General features: G+C 43.1%; 2 protein-coding genes across 8 annotated transcripts in view; one reads left to right on the forward strand and one right to left on the reverse strand.

The window, feature by feature from the left end:
* Nucleotides 1-14,336, forward strand: part of USP30 (ubiquitin specific peptidase 30) — a 28,365-nt gene extending 14,029 nt beyond the window's left edge. The window contains exons 6-13 of one of the 3 annotated variants that reach the window (XM_074321063.1): nt 486-528; nt 1,663-1,757; nt 5,065-5,124; nt 5,625-5,711; nt 6,341-6,421; nt 6,521-6,740; nt 11,249-11,369; nt 11,931-12,329. In XM_074321063.1, coding sequence (XP_074177164.1) covers nt 486-528; nt 1,663-1,757; nt 5,065-5,124; nt 5,625-5,711; nt 6,341-6,421; nt 6,521-6,740; nt 11,249-11,369; nt 11,931-12,195 — 972 coding nt within the window. In that variant the 3' untranslated portion in view covers nt 12,196-12,329. Of the gene's footprint in view, nt 1-482; nt 529-1,662; nt 1,758-5,064; nt 5,125-5,624; nt 5,712-6,340; nt 6,422-6,520; nt 6,741-11,248; nt 11,370-11,930 lie in introns of all 3 variants that reach the window. The other 2 variants (XM_019757498.2, XM_019757499.2) reach the window with 2 other exon arrangements.
* On the reverse strand, nt 13,529-19,062 carry ALKBH2 (alkB homolog 2, alpha-ketoglutarate dependent dioxygenase). 5 transcript variants are annotated; one of them, XM_019757500.2, is made up of 4 exons: nt 18,968-19,054; nt 17,643-18,066; nt 16,434-16,632; nt 13,529-14,829 (listed from the first exon to the last, which is right to left on the reverse strand). In XM_019757500.2, the coding sequence occupies exons 2-4, from the start codon at nt 18,031-18,033 to the stop codon at nt 14,523-14,525; spliced, it is 897 nt and encodes a 298-aa protein (XP_019613059.2). In that variant the 5' UTR covers nt 18,034-18,066; nt 18,968-19,054; the 3' UTR covers nt 13,529-14,522. The 5 variants fall into 5 exon arrangements, with proteins under 5 accessions (XP_019613059.2, XP_019613062.2, XP_074177166.1 ...); XM_019757503.2 differs by having other exon boundaries at nt 18,935-19,042; XM_074321065.1 differs by lacking the exon at nt 18,968-19,054 and adding an exon at nt 18,598-18,693 and having other exon boundaries at nt 14,387-14,829.
* Nucleotides 19,063-20,698: the final 1,636 nt, after the last annotated feature.

The raw sequence follows: 20,698 nt of genomic DNA on the forward strand, positions 1-20,698 counted from the left end.
ATACAGCTTTAAGCGCACGAGAGTCAGTACAAATCAGCAGTGGGGCTGGGGCGGGTCTTAAACTGCAAACTTTGCAGTTGGTGATTGGGAAGGCCCTTTAAAATGATTCATTGCTGCAGTTTGTTGTTGGCTTGGAGACAAAAGAATATAGTTTTCCCTCCATCTAATACAGGGGAACAAGGAGCCGTGTCAATGCTAAATGAATCCTCATTTCCCTGGAACATTATAAAAGTTGATAAACGTTAACTAGTAAAGGGGGGAAATATTCTGGAGACAGGAAATGTGTTTTGATGGCATTTGATGAAGGAATAGGCACAGTAACCAACCAAGGAGTATGGTTCAGGCTACTTTGAGAAACCTTTGTTAAAAGCTGATTTTTAGTGGTGAGGTCAGCATAGAAACTTGTAAGATTTAGGAATGGGATGAGGGTGATAAAAGGATGGCAGTAGGTTTTGAGTCTGTTTCTTTTCTTTCCCCTACAGCAGCAGTCAGAAATAACTCCCAAACAAATAACCTGCCGCACAAGAGGTAGTCATTTTCCATTGAACTGTAACACATAAGATGGGTACTTTTTAGATATGACAATAATTTGCTTAAAATTTTTTTTCTGGTGACATCCAGTCTGGCTTGAACTGCGTGTATTTGCAAAGGAACTTGTGTTTTGGAAACAGCTTTAAATTGCTCCCTTGGTGAACATCTTGAATTGTTTCCTCATACTCTAGCCCTGCTTGGTTTCCTCCAAACGGACTTATTTCTACTTCACACAAGGGTTTTCTTTTTACCTTCTTGGAGTAATCTTGTGAGGAACTTAAGCTGAAGCTGCCATGTCCTCAGCATTTCCACTCTAGCCAACTTGTACTGCAAATGATCACAATCCTCCTAAGAAGGAAATCGTTGTTTTCTTCAGATTTAAACTTAAAAACAAAAAAACAAAAACAAAAAAAAGCAACAAAAAAACCACATCAATTCCTTTGTATATTTGTAGTAATAAGACAATTATCTTTTCGCCCATATTGTGTTCCAGGCACTGTAATATGTCATTTAAACGTCACAACAGCTCTGTGAAACTGATGATACTGGAGATAATGGGACAATAATTACCCCAATTCCCGCAAACTGAGATGAAGTGACTTCCAAAGGTGAAGTGACTTCCCAGGTCATATAGCTTAATAAGAAGCAAAGCCAGGACCGAGCCCAGGGCTGCCTGACTCTACGGCCTGTGTGTTTTACTAGCATACTGCACTGTTTATTTCAGTAACCCCCATCCTATAAAAATTGAAAATTAAAGTTTTCCATATCTTGCTTATTCTGATGATTTCGGAAGGTTATTTCACTTCATGGAATGTTGCCTTATGGTATTCTTTGGACATCTCAAACATTTTAAGCATATGTTTCTAAAAACGTTGTTAAACACAAATTCCTTTATTAAATGTGGCTGTACCCATTATACAGAAACCACATTTAAGACCTGTATAAATTCTCCTGTGAAGGGAATGGGTTGTCTTTTTGAGGGAAGTCAATACGAAAAGTCCTTTCAATTTACTTTTCAGTTTTTTTCTAAAGAGGGAGTTGCTACCACATACTAAAAAGGAGAGTGAATTTTGAGGTTGGTGTCAAAGCGCAGGCTGAGGGTGGCATATCACCAGGTGTTTTGTGTTCCAGGGGCACCTCATCCCATGTCCAATCACTGGAAATCTCAGCATCCTTTCCATGGAAGACTTACTAGTAATATGGTCTGCAAACACTGTGAACACCAGGTAAATACAATACCAATACTTGATATTTTCTGGCGAGGTTTTAAGATTCCTGAAGCATCTAAAGAGTATTGACTAACAGTGGTTTATGGTGTTTGGGATTGCCTGGGCTCCGTAAACTCAGTGGACCGACTGCCCACCTTTGGTCAGAACTAACATGTCATCTGATCCTTAGAGCAGCAGACCCATCGTGGATTGGCAGGAATTCGAGTCCTAAGTTCACATCTATACTAATGGTGGACACAGCCGATTCTAGGGCTGTTGTTTTGGGTTGATTTTATTTTTTTGTTTTTCATTTTTTTGCTTTGAGGTTATAAAATCTTTATTTGGAAAATGTCCAACACAATACAAAATAGAGCATTGTGCAGCTATCACCTCAATCGATTTTAGAATATTTTCATCACCTTCCCCCCCCCCCAAAAAAAAAAAATCTGTACCCATTAGCAAGTACTCTCTATTTCTCATTCCACACTCCCAGCCCTAGGTAACCACTAATCTACTTTCTGTCTGTATAGATTTGCTTGTTCTGGGCATTTCATATAAATGGCATCATACAATATATAGTCTTTGGTGACTAGCTTCTTTCACTCAGTACAATGTTTTCAAGGTTCTTCCATGTTGTAGCATGTGTCAGTACTTCATTCCTGTTTATTACCAAATAATAGTCCATTGTATGGATTCATCAGTTGATGGCCATTTGGGTTGTTTCCACTTTGGGGCTATTGTATATAATGCTGCTGTGAATATTTATGTACAAGTTTTTGTGTGGGCATATGTGTTCATACCTCCATATGTGTTCATTTCTCCTGGGTATATACCTAGGAGTAGAATTGCTGGTTCCTGGTAATTCCATGTTTAATATTTTGAGGAATTGCCACACTGTTCTCCAAAGTGGCCGCACCATTTCATATTCCCACCAGCAGTGAATGAAGTTTCCAATTTTTCTACCTCCTCACTGATACTTATTATCTGACTTTTTAGTTATAACCATCCTAATGTGTGAAGTGCAGTTTTGATGGGCATTACCCTGATAACGATGTTGAATCTTTTTTAAAAAAAATAAGGTCCATAGATTACAATTCATAATCTTTAATATCTTTTAAGCTATAAGTTGCCCATTTTGCTCTTATTTTTCCTTGCAGTTTGTGTTTTGATGCTACTGTAAATGGAATTTAAAAATCTTTTTCTAGTATATAGAAATACAGTTGTTTGTATATTGACCTTGAGTCTTGAGATCTTGCAAAGATTCATTTATTAGTTCTCGAAGTTTTGTACATTCATTCGAATTCTGTTTGTAAACAGTCATGTTGTCTGTGAATAGAGTTTTACTTCTTCTTTACTTTCCTTTTACTTCTTTACTTTCCAACTGTTATGCCTTTTGTTTATTTTTCTTGCCTTATTATCCTGGCTAGGACCTCCAATACAAAGTCGAATAGGAGTGGTGATAGGGGATATCCTTGACTTGTTTCAAAGCTTAAGAAGCAAGTATTGGTGTTTCATAAATAAGTATGATATTAGCTTTGGGTCTTAGCATACCCCTTTTATTACACTGAGGATGTACTATTTCTAGTTTGCTGAGAGTTTTTATCATGAATAGTGGTTGAATTTTTTCATGCTTTTTCTGCCCATATGAAGGGTATCATATTTTTCTTTTATTCTGTTAATGTGGTGAATTGCAGTGATTGATTTTTCTAATGTTAAATTAGCCTTGTGTTTCTGGGATAAACTCCACTATATTATGATGTATTATTATTTTTATATGTTACTGAATTTGATTTTTAAATATTTTCTAAGGGATATTAATGTCTGTATGGATGAGGAATATTGGTGTTACAATTTTTTGTATTATCTTTGTCGGGTTCTGTTGTAAGGATTATATTAGCCTCATAAAATAACCTGGGAAGGGTTTGGACCTTGGTTGATAATGGTATTGTTTGCTAGAATTTGTCTTGTTTGCTAGACTTTGCTATTAGGCACATACACATGTATTAATCATGATGAGTTGACTCCTATTGTCATGATAAATTGTCCCTCTTTATCTCTGGTAAGACTCCTTGTCTTGAAGCCTATGGTGTGATTAATTTCCATCTAACTAGTGTTTCTATGGTATATCTCTTTCTGTTCCCTCCGTTTTTTACCTATCTTTATTTTTGTATTTATAATGTGGCTTTTGTAGACAGCATGTAATTGGGTCTTGTTTTTTTATCCAGCTTGACAATCTGCCTTTTAATTGGTGTGTTTAGTCCATTTACATTTAATTTAATGTAAGTATTTATATGGTTAGATTTAGGTCTGCTATTTTACCATTTGTTTTCTATTTGTATCTCATATTTTTTGTTCTTCTGTTCCTCCTTTCTTGCTGCCTTTTGGGTTAATTGAATACTTTTTAGTATTTTGTTGTAATTTCTCTATTGGCTTTTTAACTATATAGTTTTTTACATTTTTTTGTGTGTGTGATGACATCATGCAATTTTAACTTATGGTCCATTTAGAGTTAACATTATACTCCATGTAAAACATAGGAAACTTACAAAATCATAGTTCTAGTACCCCATCCTTTGTGGTATTTTTCTCATATGTGTTACATCTACATTCATTACAAACTCCACAATACTGTCATAATTTTTACTTTATTTACATGTAATGAAACAATTATATGTGTTTAAAAGAAATAAAAAGAAAACAATTTTATATTTGCCATTTTAGATGTTCTTCAGCTTTTGGTAACTCTCCAGTCATTCAAAGTTTTGTTTTGTTTTGGTCCAGATTTCACAGTTTTTATCTCAAGGAGAGTTACATTAGCCAAGCTATGCTGTCATCACCAAAAGCTGGAACTCTTACTCTATTTTACCTTCTGTTTTCTGCAATTAGTAATATAACATGCACATCTTTCCACATAATCATGCATTCTTCTCACATACTATTTTTAATATAGTATTCCATTTTGTGGACATTCTATAATTTATTTAATCATTCCCTAGAAATGTCAACTATTCGCATTTTGCTGTTATAAATAATACTGTGATGAAATCCTTGCAGTTACGTCCATGGTTATAGCCTTAGGATAAAATCCCCAAATTACGGGTCAGACATGTTATCTTATAGTTTTTCCAAGTTACCTTTATTATTATCATACCTCTTATGTTTACAAGTTGTTTTTAATAGAATTTGCTTCTAGCTCAGTACATTATATTTCATTATATTAATAATGTTGGACATCTAAACTGTTTAATAAGCATATATCTTTCCATCTATAAAGTTCTGAATTGAACTTAAGTCTTTTGTGGGTTTTCTGCAATATTTGTTTCAGAGTCCTGTTCGATTTGATACCTTTGATAGCCTTTCACTAAGTATTCCAGCTGCCACATGGGTAAGTAGTGATCTGTGCTTTCTTTTGGGTCTGTTTCAGAGACATTTGAATTTGAAAGGGCTTTGAGGCATTTTGTGTAACTCAGGTGCCACACGTTATTTTGACACGTGGTTGGGTGAACCCATCCTAATTTTAATATGTGGTACCATGGCCCGATTTGGTGGGGAGGAAGAGTGTGGGTTTTCTCTTCCTGCAGAAATTTTGACTTTTTTGAACACATACACACATACGTATTAATCTCAAATTCAAAGATATCTTAAACACCGTGGAAGTCCCTAATTGTCTGTAATGTTATGTCCTCATACCCTTGAATCCATCATACTAGCAAGTCTAGGGTGCTTTGAGCTTCATGTTTGTTTGGGAAGCATCCAATTATGTCTGCTTTTACTGTCTATATAAGCAATAATAATGGTCTGGCATTCACCTTGCCATCTGTTAATCATTTCAGTATAGCTCCCCTTGGAATCATAATAATGAGTTTTCTTCTTCTCATGCTGCAGGGTCATCCCTTGACCCTGGACCACTGCCTTCACCACTTCATCTCATCAGAATCCGTGCGGGATGTTGTATGTGACAACTGTACAAAGGTATGACTTTAAGCCTAACCCCAAATATCATGTCCTCCCCTGCGCTGTGGGTCCTGATACAGTGCCTCTCCCACCATTGGCCCCGAGTTTTGCTGACTATTCCCAGAGGATCTTTTCAGCCACGGCCATTTCTACTTAACTTGGTTAGGAGATTAGAAGCCCATGGACCAAATCTCTTTCCCTGATGCGTTTTGTTTCATCCACAGAATTTTTAAAGTAGAAATTTGAATGCCATGCTTTGAGATGGGACATGCCCTCTCCTATTTGCTACCGTCACCTTCGTTGCCACTTGTCTCACACCCTGCCTTACCTATGCTGCCTGCCTAACGCCCTAAGCAATTGAATTTCACCCTCCGGATTTAGAGGGACTGTGTAGAACAGAATTTTTGAAGACACACAACAAAATAGATTATATGCCAATGTCAGAACTTCTTTATTTCTCTTGCCTCCACTGTTGCTGTTACTTAAGGACTAAATCAGTGAAAACCCACAAATAACTGGGCAGCTATTTCAGCAGGGGGAAGTCAAGTGCCAACTGAATACAGGTATAATACCTACCCTTGACAGGCAGCTCTCCGTAGATGTCTTATGTCAAGAATTTTTGCAAAGAGATGTTTCTCTTATTTCAGATTGAAGCCAAAGGGACATTGAATGGGGAAAAGGTGGAACACCAGAGGACCACTTTTGTTAAACAGTTAAAACTAGGGAAGGTGAGCCCACACCACACATCTTTGTTGCCTTTGCTTTCGAGGACTCCCTATGGCCCACTCCTGACATTCGGCACTTTCTGGTTTCTCTCGCACCCGCAGCTCCCTCAGTGCTTGTGTATCCACCTCCAGCGGCTGAGTTGGTCCAGCCACGGCACGCCCCTGAAGCGGCACGAGCACGTGCAGTTTAATGAATTCCTGATGATGGACATCTACAAGTACCACCTCCTTGGACATAAACCTGGTCAACATAACCCTAAACTGAACGAGAAGGCGGGGCCTGCGCTGGAACTGCAGGATGGGCCAGCAGCCCCCAAATCAGGTGTGTGCCGGAGGAGCCGAGGCAGCAGGAATCTGCAGCACAGAGAAAAGGAATTTGGCCTCACCAGTTTTTGGGGCCCTTGTGCCATGAGGGCTTGAGTGGTTGCTTAGATTCTTGAGACTTATCAGGATTGAGGCAAAAGGGAAAAGAGGTTAAAATTATATAGTAATGAGAGGTATAATTTTAAAAACGATCACAGTTGAAAAAATATAGGAAAAAAAGCTTAAGATTGCTTTCTGGTCTTTTGACTAAGCAATAATTGGCTCATATCATTCCAGTGAATTTCTTTCAATTTTCCCTCCAATACAGTCATCTCACTGAACAGGAAATGTGGGGAGGAAATGTCCTGGCTAAAAATCGCCCAACATCTTATTTGGGTTGCTATTTTGTCTTTACTGAATGACTTATCTAGTTCTGTTACTGTCCTCACTTGAGGTGACTTGTTGAGTTGGGTCTCAGGGAAGCAAGGTAGCTATTGTTACCCTCAGTCTTACTGATGAGAAAATCGAGGCTTTAAGAGGTCAAATGATTGGTCCAAGGGCAAACAGCAGACGGGAGAACTGGCCCTAGAAGATAGTGTTGGGTCATTGTTTGAAGGTATCTTATCTAGTATGTGGAGTTCTTTACTTATGGGTGAGGAAAACCCGCCGGCTTTAAGGACTGGAAACTCACCACCTGTATGCTGCACCCTGTCAGGTCAGGACTGCTTTCCCTGCACCCACATTTTCCCCACTTAGCGTCCCTTACGACTTTTATGCTTTCTTTACATCCACAGTTGCGTGGCCTGGCAAGGACATCATTTGTAGGAAGACTGTATTTTCCCCTTTTTTCAAAGGGTCAGTAAATTGACACCAGGGACAGTTGGGGTGGGGAGAGGCCTGTTTTAAATCAAGGACCTCTTCAGCCTCATTTTCTCCTCTCCTGGGTGGGAGTGCAGGTCTGCTCATGTTCAGAGCCTGGTGGCTGTGATGAAAGAGGCCAGTCGTGAACTACTTGGTACTTCCAGGCCCCCCACACATGACACTTGAAAGGAAAAGAGATGTCAATTTCTCCTGAATTATTTTATCTACACCCATAAACATTTATTAACACATGTTGGTATTCTTTAGAAGCTGATAATTAAAGAAGAGAGAATGTTTAGATCAGCGGCTCACAGCAAGGAGTTTCGCCTGCCAGAGGACATTGGGCAATGGGTAGTGACATTTTTAGATGTCACCACTGAGCTCCAGCGCTGGGGCAGCAGCTGGAAAGGTGGCAGGGACAAATGGTGGGGAATTGAGTTGTCTGGCTTGGGACGAGGACTGGAGAGGCAGCTTTCTCCTGGACAGGGGAGGTGGCGGAGGCCATTGTTTCTTTGCTGAGCCCTCCCCCTTCCCGGTGTGCATGAACACAGGCAGCTGCCATTTCTGAGTCTTCACTGTTTGTTCGCCCAGCCCTGGTGATTTGAGACCTGGCCCCACACGACTTTTGGGCACACCCAGGATGCTTTCAGTGGCTTTTTCATGCCGACCGCTTGCCTTGGTTCAAGCTGCACTCTCTTAGGGTCTCTCAAAGGTTCGCAGAACCCAGACAAGCAGCATCTGGCTTGAGTGTCCTGTATCTCTGGCTGAGCAGCCCTAAGCTGGCACTAGTGGCAGCTGGCCTTGGTTCTCAGCTTGGCCTCTGAAAGGTTCTTTGAAGCACAGCACAGGTAGCAGACATCTGAGGATTTCTTTCTGACTCCTGCTAGGTGGCCCCGCGTGGGGCACAGGTTGTGGCTGAAGTAGACCTACAGCAGATCCCCTTCAAGGTGGTCCTGGGGCTGGCGCCCCCAGTGGCCAGCTTCAAAACGAACTGGAGCATTATCCAGCCCCCTCCAAGTACGACACACCGAAGGGGTGGATTGGGCAGACACCAGAGTCCTGCTGAGGCAGATCCTGCTCTGTAGGGTCAGCCCCTGCACAACTCTTCCACTGTAGTCAAGACCAGACTTCACAGCCAGTGAGCCCAAGGATCAGTCCCTCACAATGATGTGCAGTTATCAACCAAGGCTCAGTTACAAGAGGAGGGCACGCACAACCCACAGAAGAGACACACCTGGAGCGCGTGGCTCAGGTGACCAGAAAGACGGTGCCACCGAACCCCACAGCACACCTACTACATGAGGCCACTCTACTAAGACCGGAAGACATAGCAGCCCTACCTAATACATAGAAACAAACGCAGAGAGGCAGCCAAAATGGGGAGACAAAGAAACATGTCCCAAATGAAAGAACAGAACAAAGCTCCAGAAAAAGAACTAAGCAAAATGGAGATAAGCAATCTGTCAGACGCAGAGTTCCAAACACTGGTTATAAGAATGCTCAATGATCTCATAAAAATGGATATGGAAACCATAAAAAGGAACCAGTCAGACATAAAGGATACAATAATGGAAATGAAGAATATATTACAGGGAATCAACAGTAGATTAGATGAAGCAGAGGATCCAACCAGTGATGTAGAAGATAAGGTAGCAGAAAACACCGAACCAGAACAGCAAAAAGAAAAAAGAATCCAAAAAATTGAGGAGAGTTTAAGGGGTTTCTGGGACAATATCAAGCGTACCAACATTCGCATTATAGGGGTACCAGAAGGAGAAGAGAGAGAGTAAGGAATTGAAAACCTATTTGAAGAAATAATGACAGAAAACTTCCCTAACCTGGTGAAGGAAATGGACATACAAGCCTAGGAAGCACAGAGTCCCAAACAAGATAAACTCAAAGAGGCCAACACCAAGACACATCATAATTAAAATGCCAAAGGTTAGTTACCTACAAGGGAGCCCCCATAAGACTGTCAGCTGATTTCTCAACAGAAACTTTGCAGGCAAGAAGGAATGGCAGGAAATATTCCAAGTGATAAAAAGTAACAATATATAAACAAGATTGCTCTCCCCAGCAAGGCTGTCATTTAGAATTGAAGGATAGCTTCCCAGACAATAAAAATCTGAAGGAGTTCATCACCACCAAACCAGTATTACAAGGACTCTTAGAGGGACTTCTTTAAGATGGGAGGGGGGTTAAGGATGGGTGAAAGGGGAAGGGATTAAGAACAAATTGGATGTTATACAGTAGTCATGGGGATGTAGGTTATAACATAAGGAATATAGTTAACAATATTGTAATAACTAGGTATGGTGCCAGATAGGTACTAGATCCATCAGGGTGATAGGAATGGGGTTGGGGTCAGGGTGAAAAAGGTGAAGTCATTAAGAAATATAAATTGGGGCCAGCCCGGTGGCTCAGGCGGTTAGAGCTCCGTGCTCCTAACTCCGAAGGCTGCCGGTTCGATTCCCACATGGGCCAGTGGGCTCTCAACCACAAGGTTGCCAGTTCAATTCCTCGAGTCCTGCAAGGGATGGTGGGCAGCGCCCCCTGCAACTAAGATTGAACACGGCACCTTGAGCTGAGCTGCTGTTGAGCTCCCGGATGGCTCAGTTGGTTGGAGCGCATTCTCTCAACCACAAGGTTGCGGGTTCAACTCCCGCAAGGGATGGTGGGCTGTGCCCCCTGCAACTAGCAACCGTGACTGGCCCTGGAGCTGAGCTGCGCCCTCCACAACTACGACTAAAAGGACAACAACTTGACTTGGAAAAAAAGTCCTGGAAGTACACAATGTTCCCCAGTAAAGTCCTGTTCCCCTTCCCCCAATAAAATCTTTAAAAAACAAAAAGAAATATAAATTGATAGTTAATACAGTATGGGGAATATAGTCAACATGTAAAGATCATATGAGGTGCCAGATGGGCACTGGACTTATCAGGGGGATCACTTCACAGACTGTGTAGATGCCTGGACCAATGCACTATAAACCTGAAGCGCTGCAGTAGAATAATATTGAATGTCAACTAAATATATACGTATATATAGTCATGGGATGTGGAGTACAACATAGGGAAAATACCATGTTTCCCCAAAAATAAGACCTAACCGGACAATCAGCTCTAATGCGTCTTTTGGAGCAAAAATTAATATATGAGCCGGTCTTATATAAGACCCAGTCTTATAGTAAAATAAGACCGGGTATTATATTAATTATATCATATCATATATCATATTATATTGTATATTAAAGACCCAGTCTTATATTATAGTAAAATAAGACCGGCTCTTATATTAATTTTTGCTCCAAAAGACGCATTAGAGCTGATTGTCTGACTAGATCTTATTTTTGCGGAAACATGGTAGTCAGTGGAATTTTAACAGCTATATAAGATTTCAGAGGGGTAGTAGCTTGGGGGGTGCGTTATCACTTTATGAGGGTTTAAATGTCTATTACATTGCTTTGTACACCTGAAACTAATAAAAAAAATAAATTAAAAAAAAAAAAACAGGGACAGAAAGGGAGGAAATTCTATGAATATACAACACAAAAAAATATTTTTTCTTTATAGCATTATTGGGTAAATTTCAAAGTAATCAAAACCATGTTTGGTTTACCCAAAGCCTCTGCCAATTTTAATTGCCTTGGGCCTTTTTCTCTTGCAGTTCTGAATCAGCCAGGGGGCCCCAAAACCCAGATGTTTATGAATGGCGCCTGCTCCCCATCCTTGCTGCCTACCCTGCCAGCCCCGATGCCCTTCCCCCTCCCAGTGGTTCCTGACTACAGGTGAGCTCCTCTTCAGAAGCACATTTTTCATTCATTGTAGACCGCTGTTTCTCTTGGTTTCCGAAATTAGCTTTTCACAAAAATGAATGACAATGTTCTTTCATTTTTAAGGTGAAACGTCACTAACACAACTTCCTATTTTGGTCTAAAACAGAAATCACTTTAAAAATAAGAATTATAAAACTATATAACATTTAAATATGTACATGTTATGTGTATGTGTGCATATATGTATGTATGTATGTAGAAATAAAACATAACGAAGAAAAATTTGAATTTCTTGGGATACCACCTAGAGTTCACCAGTTAAATCATTAAGGTGTTCCACTTTGTAAAGTCGTGTGTGTGTACACATACTACCCAATGTACATATACTCACAGAATGGACATCTTACCAGTAAATACGTCTGCATTTTGATGGTTGTGTACTAGCCAGTTGTATGGATGTACCATTGTATCAGTCCCCAATCGCTGACCATCTAGAATTTTCATTTTTTGTGTGTGCCTATAAACCTTCTTTGTTGTATTTGTAACCCACTGGCATTTGTTCCTACCGTTCAGCTCTTCCACGTACCTCTTCCGGCTGATGGCAGTTGTTGTCCACCATGGAGACATGCACTCTGGACACTTCGTGACTTACCGACGGTCCCCACCTTCGGCCAAGAATCCTCTTTCAACCAGCAACCAGTGGCTGTGGATTTCCGATGACACTGTCCGCAAGGCTAGCCTGCAGGAGGTCCTGTCCTCCAGTGCTTACCTGCTGTTCTACGAGCGTGTTCTTTCTAAGATGCAGCACCAGAGTCGGGAGTACAAGTCTGAAGAATGACTGTGACCCGGTCCCAAAGTCAGAGCTGATGGCACTGTCCAAACTGTCCAGGAAAAACACAAAATCAGATCATGTGTGTGTGTGCAGTCAGCCCCACTATAGTCCTTCAGCCTTCTGGTGTGTTCTAAGAGCGGGCACCACGTGGGAGCCAGTGGCCCCAATTCAAACCAAATCAGGCTCCCTGAACAGCACTGCTAGTGTACACTGGAAGGTGTTGTCATCGTGTTAGGAAAGCATTCATTATGTCTGGAGTGTCTTTTTATCACCTGGTACAGGTAATTAAAAGAAATCAGACACCAGAAGACACCTTTTTTATATTCTGATGTGTTAGGTGTTCTCAGAGGGGAATTAACTTTGCTTGATCCTCTGATGTTTCAGCATAGATCTTTTATTTTTCGTAAGCAGGCCCATAAAATTGTTGACAAGAACTAGTGAAATTATTAAAGGCAACAATTTAGAAGAAAAAGTGCCTTTCACTTTCAATTGCTTTTGTAGCACGTCCATTCTGGAAAATATGCGTTCTCTAAGTCATAGAAACAATTTCTGAAAAGCTCTCTCTTCCTCCCAAGTTTCTCAGCGAATAGCAAAAGAACAGTTAAAAGATGCCTAAAGAACACAAGCCTTCCCTTTTGTATCTTTTTCTAATCCTTCGATCCTTTATATACAGTAAAAGCTCATCTGCCAAATCTGCCCTTCGGGGAAATTCTTTCACTGCTTTGTCAATTCTAAGTGAAACTCTTACTTGTTGCTTTTATCTTTTGTATACTGGACTGAGATGTGATTGCTGCATATTATAAACCCGTGAGAATGGCTAGAACTGAGCAGTACCCATGCAACATCTGTGATTCCTCTGCTGTGTGGAAAAGGCTTTTTTACACAAAGATCCATTTTCAATGGACAGTTATTCTCACTTGTTTATTTATTGCCCATGCAGAGTGCTTATGGTTTACAGGTGGGGCCGGGGACACCCGCCCCCGCCTTGATTTGAGAGCTGGATTCAGAAGGAAGGGCACTGAGTGTGGGGCTGCCATTTCTCTGGACCTCAGTTTCCTCATTTGTAAAGTGAAGGGTTAGATTTGATCACCATCAAAGTCCAGCCCTTTCCACGAAAAGAAGTTTAAATTTTAAACATATAACTACAGCTGACACCTAGTATTGTCATTTTGTTCTAGGTCCATGTTCTAAATGTATTTGTTTCCAGTAGCCTAATACAAAAAAATTATACTGAGCACCCTCTTCCCTCTTCAGGTAAGTCCTGAATGCAGCCCAGGGCCGAAGGTATTTGATAACACACAGGAATATCTATGTTTTAGCCAGATTTTTTATTTAAAAAAAACAAAAACAAATTCAAACAAACTCTTCAGAGATAAGATCTGGAATCAGACCGACCCAAAAGGCCACCTGAGGTAAGGCTAAGAGCCATGCTTCCTCTGGTGAGGGGGAGCTGGCATCCGCTAAAAGCACAAGAGGCCCAGGTGATCACCATTCCACGGGTCCCAGTGTGCATCGAGGACTAATAAACTCTCACCACCAATAAAACATACTGTGAAGGTTCTCCAGGCCACGAACACCAGGGTGAAAGCAGCAGCTTGAAGCCTCTGATGCAGTCATCGCTGCTGTCCCTTCGTGACTCCCTGGCAGACCCTGGGTTTGATGTAGAAATGAGCATGCCCATTTTACCTGAGTCTGGTGGGACAAATGCCCAATTGTGTGACCTTAAACTGCGCTGCAAAGTTGTAACTTTCCGTAACTGCTGCTCTGCCACTACTCTGAAATCTGCCGTTAAAGAGAGACGTCAGGCACAAAAGGGGCTAATCCTTGGAACGGTTAGGTAGCTGTAAGCAGACAGTCAGAGCCAGGGTTTGAGCCAAGGTTGTAAATGTGAACGATATATGTGCGAAGTCTCTTACCTGACTTAAAGCTGACTTCTTCATTTTGTAAATTATTAGGCATTACGTAGCAGCCAAATAATCTTATTTCTAGTTTTAAGTTATTTACAAAATAGCTTCTTTTTGCAAAAACGTAAGTTAAACTAGTAGTTTATGCCATAATAACTGCTGATTTATGTACTTGCTAAAGGTACCTTTTGTATCTGCTGTGTATTATAGCAATAAAAGAATCATTTTCTTAGGAAAAAAAAATCAACTGGTATTCTTTCATAATTGACCGATTTGATACAAATATCCTCTTTCTGAATTCTGCATTGTTATATAATAAACTCTACACTTTGGTGAAACCTTTTCTTTCCCTGTTGGTAAAGGAAATGCCAGCTCCCTCTTCAAGTACAGAGGGAAGGAGAAAATGGAAGTCCGACTTGAAAAATATTTTTACTTTTTAGTCTGCAGAATTTTACGAAACGTCAGATTGACCCGTGCAGCCAAAACCTTCTTGCGAACAGGGAGACTGTGATACCAGTAAGTGTTGGTCGGGTGGTTCATCATAAGTAAACTTCCGTGGGCCAGTGGAAGCCTGACCACCTCCACCCTCCGGGAGGGGTTTTTCCCTCGAGAATCCTTATGCCGGAAAAAGAAGTCTCTGCAGGCCCCAAAAGAGACGGAGGCGATGGGGCTTCCAGGAGCCAGTTCTCTTTCGTCATCTCGGTGCTCACCAATGTGGTCACAGCCATCTTTATACCTGCAGTGAGAAAGCAAGCACAGGAGGGGCCGGTTAGCTCTGTTGGTTAGAGCGTGGTGCTGATAACACCAAGGTTGCCGGTTCAATCCCCGCATGGGCCACTGTGAGCTGTGCCCTCCTTAAAAAAAAAAAAAAAAAAAAAGCAAGCACAGTTCATAGAACAGCCCTGTCCTGAAATGCGCCAGGTTTCTGTAAGGGCTGCAGGGCCTCATCTGGTTCTATAGGTGAGCCAAGCCTGGAGCCTTCTCACTTTGTCATCCAGTCCTATTTGATCACCTGCTTTAAAACTCAACACACCAATAGAAGCCAAAAACGTGTTTCTAGTTCTCCTGGTTCGTATATGTAAACCTCTATCATAAAATGTTTCTCCCTACACCTAGAATAAAATCCACATTCCTTGCACAGTCTGGCCCCTGCTCACCTCTGGGCTGCACCCATACCCTCATTCAATGCTTTCAGGCAGTAATGGTGGGATTTCCACTCCACAGACTCCAAGATCCCTCTGCTCTTCTCCAGGTGGCTGTGTGGCTCATGCTTTCTCTCCCTCTCCATTTTGTTACCAGCTCAGATGTCGCCACCTCCACGAGCCCTCCTGTAACTACCATCCCCTAAAGCCAGAGTTGTCTATTACCAGGGTGATTCTGCCCCCCAAGAGACAGGGTGATGTCTGGGGACATTCTGATTGCTGTGACTGGGTGGGGCTGCTACTAGTATCTAACGGATGAAGGCCAGGGATGCTGCCCAATACCTTACAGTGCCCAGGACAGCCCCTGCCACAGAATCCCCGGCCGCAAACATAAATAATGCCGCTGTTGAGAGACCCTGCCCTAAACCCAGGCCCCTTCCTCCTGGCCATTCTTGGTCAAATCAGCAAGACACATATCATCATCTGAAGCTACCATGTTTAGCTGTTCATCAGCTAATCACCTCCCACTTCCCGCTGTGGCATAAGCCCCACGAGGGCTGCTCAGGCTGTTCCTCCACGACATCCCTGATGCACTAGAGAATTATTTGTTGTACATGTGGATAAGATATGGTGGAATCCTACACTGTTCCTTTTGGAAGAGGCAGGAGATCAATAAATCTCAGTGCAGTGGCCTAAACAACAAAAAGTAAAAATCAAATAGGGGGGCCGGCCCGGTGGCTCAGGCAGTTGGAGCTCCATGCTCCTAACTCCGAAGGCTGCCAGTTCGATTCCCACATGGGCCAGTGGGCTCTCAACCACAAGGTTGCCAGTTCAATTCCTCGAGTCCCGCAAGGGATGGTGGGCTCCGCCCCCTGCAACTAAGATTGAACATGGCACCTTGAGCTGAGCTGCCGCTGAGCTCCCAGATGGCTCAGTTGGTTGGAGCGCGTCCTCTCAACCACAAGGTTGCCGGTTCCACCATCCCGCAATGGATGGTGGGCTGTGCCCCCTGCAACTAGAAAAAACTGCAACTGGACCTGGAGCTGAGCTGCGCCCTCCACAACTAAGACTGAAAGGACAACAACTTGACTTGGAAAAAAGGCCTGAAAGTACACACTGTTCCCCAATAAAGTCCTGTTCCCCTTCCCCAATAAAATCTTAAAAAAAGAAAAAAAAAACCCAGCAAGTAGGGTGTCACCTGTTGACGAGCACAAAGTTGAAGGTCTGTCCAGTCACCAAAGAAACACGATCCCGGACTCGCTCTAGAACCGGGATCCAGGGCTTTGGAGACAGAGTAAGGCCTGAGAACGTGTAGGTCAGCCCAGCATCGCCATATGTCGCCTGCTTCCTTGGTACATTGTGCCACTTCCCAAACACCTGCACCCTGGCCAGTGCACCTGGGCAGGTGAAAACATGGCAGCTCAGAAAAGCATGTGGGTGAGCGCCCTGCACACTCGCTCCCTGAGTTTCCAGGAGCGAAAGGGAAGTAAAACAGGGATAACATTTAATGCCCTGATGAAGACCACCCCGCAAAAAGTCATTGTAGCTTGCCCGAAACGTGCATGTAGAACAAAGACTCGTGTCCTACATTTAGAGAAACATGGTCCTAGTCCAATTTCTTTTAAAACACCATAACTTAATTGCCTTAACTACAGTAGGAGCAGAATAAAGAGGCTGAAATGCGAGCAAGATGAAGTTAGGTTACACACTAGGGTGATTTTGCCAACTGTGGGGGACTAAAGGTGTAGGGCCCCTTGAAAGGTGGGGCTAACACAGCTTAGTCTGTAGTTTGGGGTCTGCCACCTTACAGCCGTTCTCATTGTGTGGTCTCCGGACCAGCAGCATCCACATGACCCGAAAACTCAGACACTAGGCTGCGGGGGCACATCCCGTAGCAGCAATCCAAGGTCACACAAGCAACAAAGTCCTCCAGGTGGTGCTGAGAACCAGGTGCGCAACTACCTGGTTATTTGCGGTCTCTCCTACTAGACTGGTGCTTCTCAGCCCTGGCTGCATGTTAAGGTCACCTGAAAGTTTTTTAAAAACACATATGCCCAGGCTGCACCCCCAGATATTCCGATTCCATTGGTCTCAGGTAGAACCCAGCATCTTTTTCCTTTTTTCAGCTTTCCCAGGTGATTCTAATAAACAGCTTAGTGCAGATTCACTTGGCTCAGGAGCTGTAACTCTTTAGTCATCTGTCAGTTCCCAGTGGGCAGGCAATCCTGCTTTCCTCAAATTTGTATCCAAAGCTCCTAACTAGGGTCACGGCCCACGGGGGTCCAGAGAATATGTGTTGAAGCAATTAACGAACTCATGAGTTATTAATGGCTCCTGAGTTCCGATTTCTCTAAACATCGTTTTATCAAACAAGCCTTCAGCACATAACCTGCAGTCCTCTGCTTACCTGTAAAATATTCTATTTCTTGTTCCAACTCTCGGAAAATCTCGTCTGCTTCAGCTTTGCCAAACAGGACTGTGTAATCGCAGTCCAGGCCCTCAGCTCGAATGCGTCGCCAGCTGGGACCCGCTAGGTCAACGCCATTCCTCGGGGTTTCTCTCCTGGGCCTTTTCCTGGTGCTTTCCTTGTTTTCTCCCAGCTCTGCTGGACTTCCTCCTGTCTGCTCTTGTTCTCTCTTTCCCAAAAGGCCCCCTAAAGCCCCCTTCACCAAGAATCTGTCCATCCTGTCTTCACAAAGCAAGTGACGAAAGCCAGTGGCCAGGCAAAGAAAGATTGCCCAGGGTCTGTCCCAGATGTAAAAATGTACTTGGTGGCAAAGTGATCCCCACAGCAGCATTCCTCTTCACTGTTTTTAGTTTCACTCCATGTCCTAGAAAGGAAGTAGGGGACATTAAAACTGAAAGGGTCCCTTGGGATGACCTTGGTTTCCCCCACACACACCCCTGGCTAAGAACTAGAATCACCCAGTTAGCTTGCAAAAACCCAAATGCTTGCACTCCACCCACAAGGCCCCTGAATTTTTAAAGACACACGCCACCCCTTGCAATTCACAGACCACAGGTAAATGAGGAAACTATAGTCCAAACCCTCGCTTTACAGATGGGAAACTGACACCCAGAGAAGGAAAAGGGTTTGCCCAAAGTCACACAGAAAAGCAACCTATCTCTTTTTTCACCCATACATGACCGGCCCGCACACACCAGTATTAAAAAATAGGTAAGCATAGGGCCCCACCCGGTGGCTCAGGAGGTTAGAGCTCCATGCTCCTAACTCAGAAGGCTGCCGGTTCAATTCCCACATGTGCCAGTGGGCTCTCAACCACAAGGTTGCCAGTTCAATTCCTCCAGTACTGCAAGGGGTGGTGGGCAGCGCCCCCTGCAACTAAGATTGAACATGGCACCTTGAGCTGAGCTGCCACTGAGCTCCCAGGTGGCCCAGCTGGTTGGAGCGCGTCTTCTCAACCACAAGGTTGCCGGTTCCACTCCCACAAGGGATGGTGGGCTGGCCCCCTGCAACTAGCAACGGCAACTGGACCTGGAGCTGAGCTGTGCCCTCCACAACTAAGATTGAAAGGACAACAACTTGACTTGGAAAAAAGTCCTGGAAGTACACACTGTTCCCCAATAAAGTCCTGTACCCCTTCCCCAATAAAAAAAAAAGGTAAGTATAGTAATCATCAAATGGATGTTTCAGAATCTAAATGTAACACAGTTAAACGTGATGATACGCGCACACACCGAATTTTGATAAGAAAATAAGAAGTGTAATACGTGCGTGGGGTGAGGGTGGCGAGGGTTCTCTTCAAAGTCTCAGACAAACCCTGCGCAGCTCCAAATCCAGCAAACGCTGTAGAAAGTGCTGGCGGGAAAGAGAAGACACTTAGCCGGATCGTACTTCCGGGTAATTTCAGCTGCAAGCTGGGAAACTCAGGCAAATTTGCAAAACAAAGCAATGGGCGGGCTCCGGGCGCCACCTATTGGCCTTCTGGGCCCGTCGCAAGCACTACGGTATTTGAGGGTAACTAGTATGTTGAGGGTCATCTGTGGTTTGCGGGTTGTTCCATGTCACCTCTCTCTGAGGATTAACTTGGAGTCCTGACAGGGATTTGGGCCATCAGCATATTGTCGCAGGGAGGGACACGAGTTCAGCAGACCGACGTGAAGTTTCCATTTGTCTCCTGCACTCTAGCTGTGTGGCTCCTACAGGTCACTTGCAGTCTCGGCTTGAATGGCCTCACCTGTACAGCGGGGACTACACAACCTATGCCATAAGAGCACCTTGAGCATTAAATGAGAGGACATGTGAGAAGTGCTTCCATGTTCCAAATATTAATAAATATCAGGGTCTGTTACTGCTCATTTTGTTTACTCGGCCTGCCCCAGTGGAATGAAAGCTCTGGGAGGTTGGGGGCTTTGTTTTGGGTCTTAGTGTACAGTTCTGCAGGTTTTGATAAGTGTACATACAGAGTCGTGAGACCACCACCATCGAGATTCAGAACATTTCTATCACTGGACAAAATTCCCCCAAGCTCCCGACCACACCTGTTTTCTGACCCTGCAGTTTTGCCTTTTCCAGAATTTCATATTAATGACATCGTACGATGGATGGCCTTTTGTCTGGCCTCTTTCACTTAACATGCTTGTAAGATGTATCCTTGCTGTTTGCATCAGTTCTTTTCATTGCTGAGTAGTATCTGCTGCATGAGTGGGGCAGTTTGTTTACTGACTTACCCATTGAGGGACATTTGGGTTGTTTCCAGTTTGGGGTCATTACCAATAAACTCACTATATCCATTCATGCAGAAGCTTTTGTGTAAATACAGATTTAAGATTTAAATTGGGTAAATACCTACCTAGGAGTAGGATTCCAGGATAACCTGGAAAGTGTATATTTCACTTTATACTAAACCGCTGAACTGTTTTTCAAAGTGGCTGTAAGGGCAAATTATTTTAAATGATGGGCTTCTCTCCGTATCCGTAAGGTCCTTGTCCTAGGCACTGGGACAGAACAGGAACAAGATAAAGTCCCTGCCATCCTCCAGGTTACATTTTGGAGATGGAGACAGAAATAAGGAAGGTAATTTTAGATAGTACAGAGAGCTATAAATAAGGTGACTGGCTAGAAAGTGGAGCAGAAAGAGAAAGCCTTTCAGAGGAAGGGTCCAGAGCTCAGACCAGAAGCTTCCAGGCAGGGACACAGTGTGTGCAAGAATGTAAAGACCACACAAGGGACAAGCTGGTTAGTCCAGTGAATGCTGGGACCCAGATTCAGTCATGGCACAGTCGTAGCAGCCTCGCCAGCGGGGTAAGGAGCTGGGATTTTTATTTTAAGCATATTTGGAAACTAGAGAATTTTAACCCGGGAGTTATGATGTAATTTACATTTCAAACGGATCCCTTCCTAAGAAAGAGGAGACCAGCGGGGGATTGTGAGGCAGGTGAGTTAGCATGATTTCAGGCAGCAGGAATTCCTGGCAGAAGGGACAGGGACAGTCGTATCTT

Source organism: Rhinolophus sinicus, linkage group LG16 (assembly GCF_036562045.2).
Source record: "Rhinolophus sinicus isolate RSC01 linkage group LG16, ASM3656204v1, whole genome shotgun sequence".
Lineage (NCBI taxonomy): Eukaryota > Metazoa > Chordata > Mammalia > Chiroptera > Rhinolophidae > Rhinolophus > Rhinolophus sinicus.

Excerpts from the sequence above, each read along its gene's own strand:
- ALKBH2 (XM_019757500.2), bottom strand. The coding sequence starts at position 18,033 with ATGCTGCTGTGGGGATCACTTTGCCACCAAGTACATTTTTACATCTGG. Across the intron at positions 16,633-17,642 it reads AGAAATAGAATATTTTACAG|GTGCACTGGCCAGGGTGCAG; the intron begins GTAAGCAGAGGA and ends TCACCTGCCCAG. Across the intron at positions 14,830-16,433 it reads AACTTTGTGCTCGTCAACAG|GTATAAAGATGGCTGTGACC; the intron begins GTGACACCCTAC and ends TTCTCACTGCAG.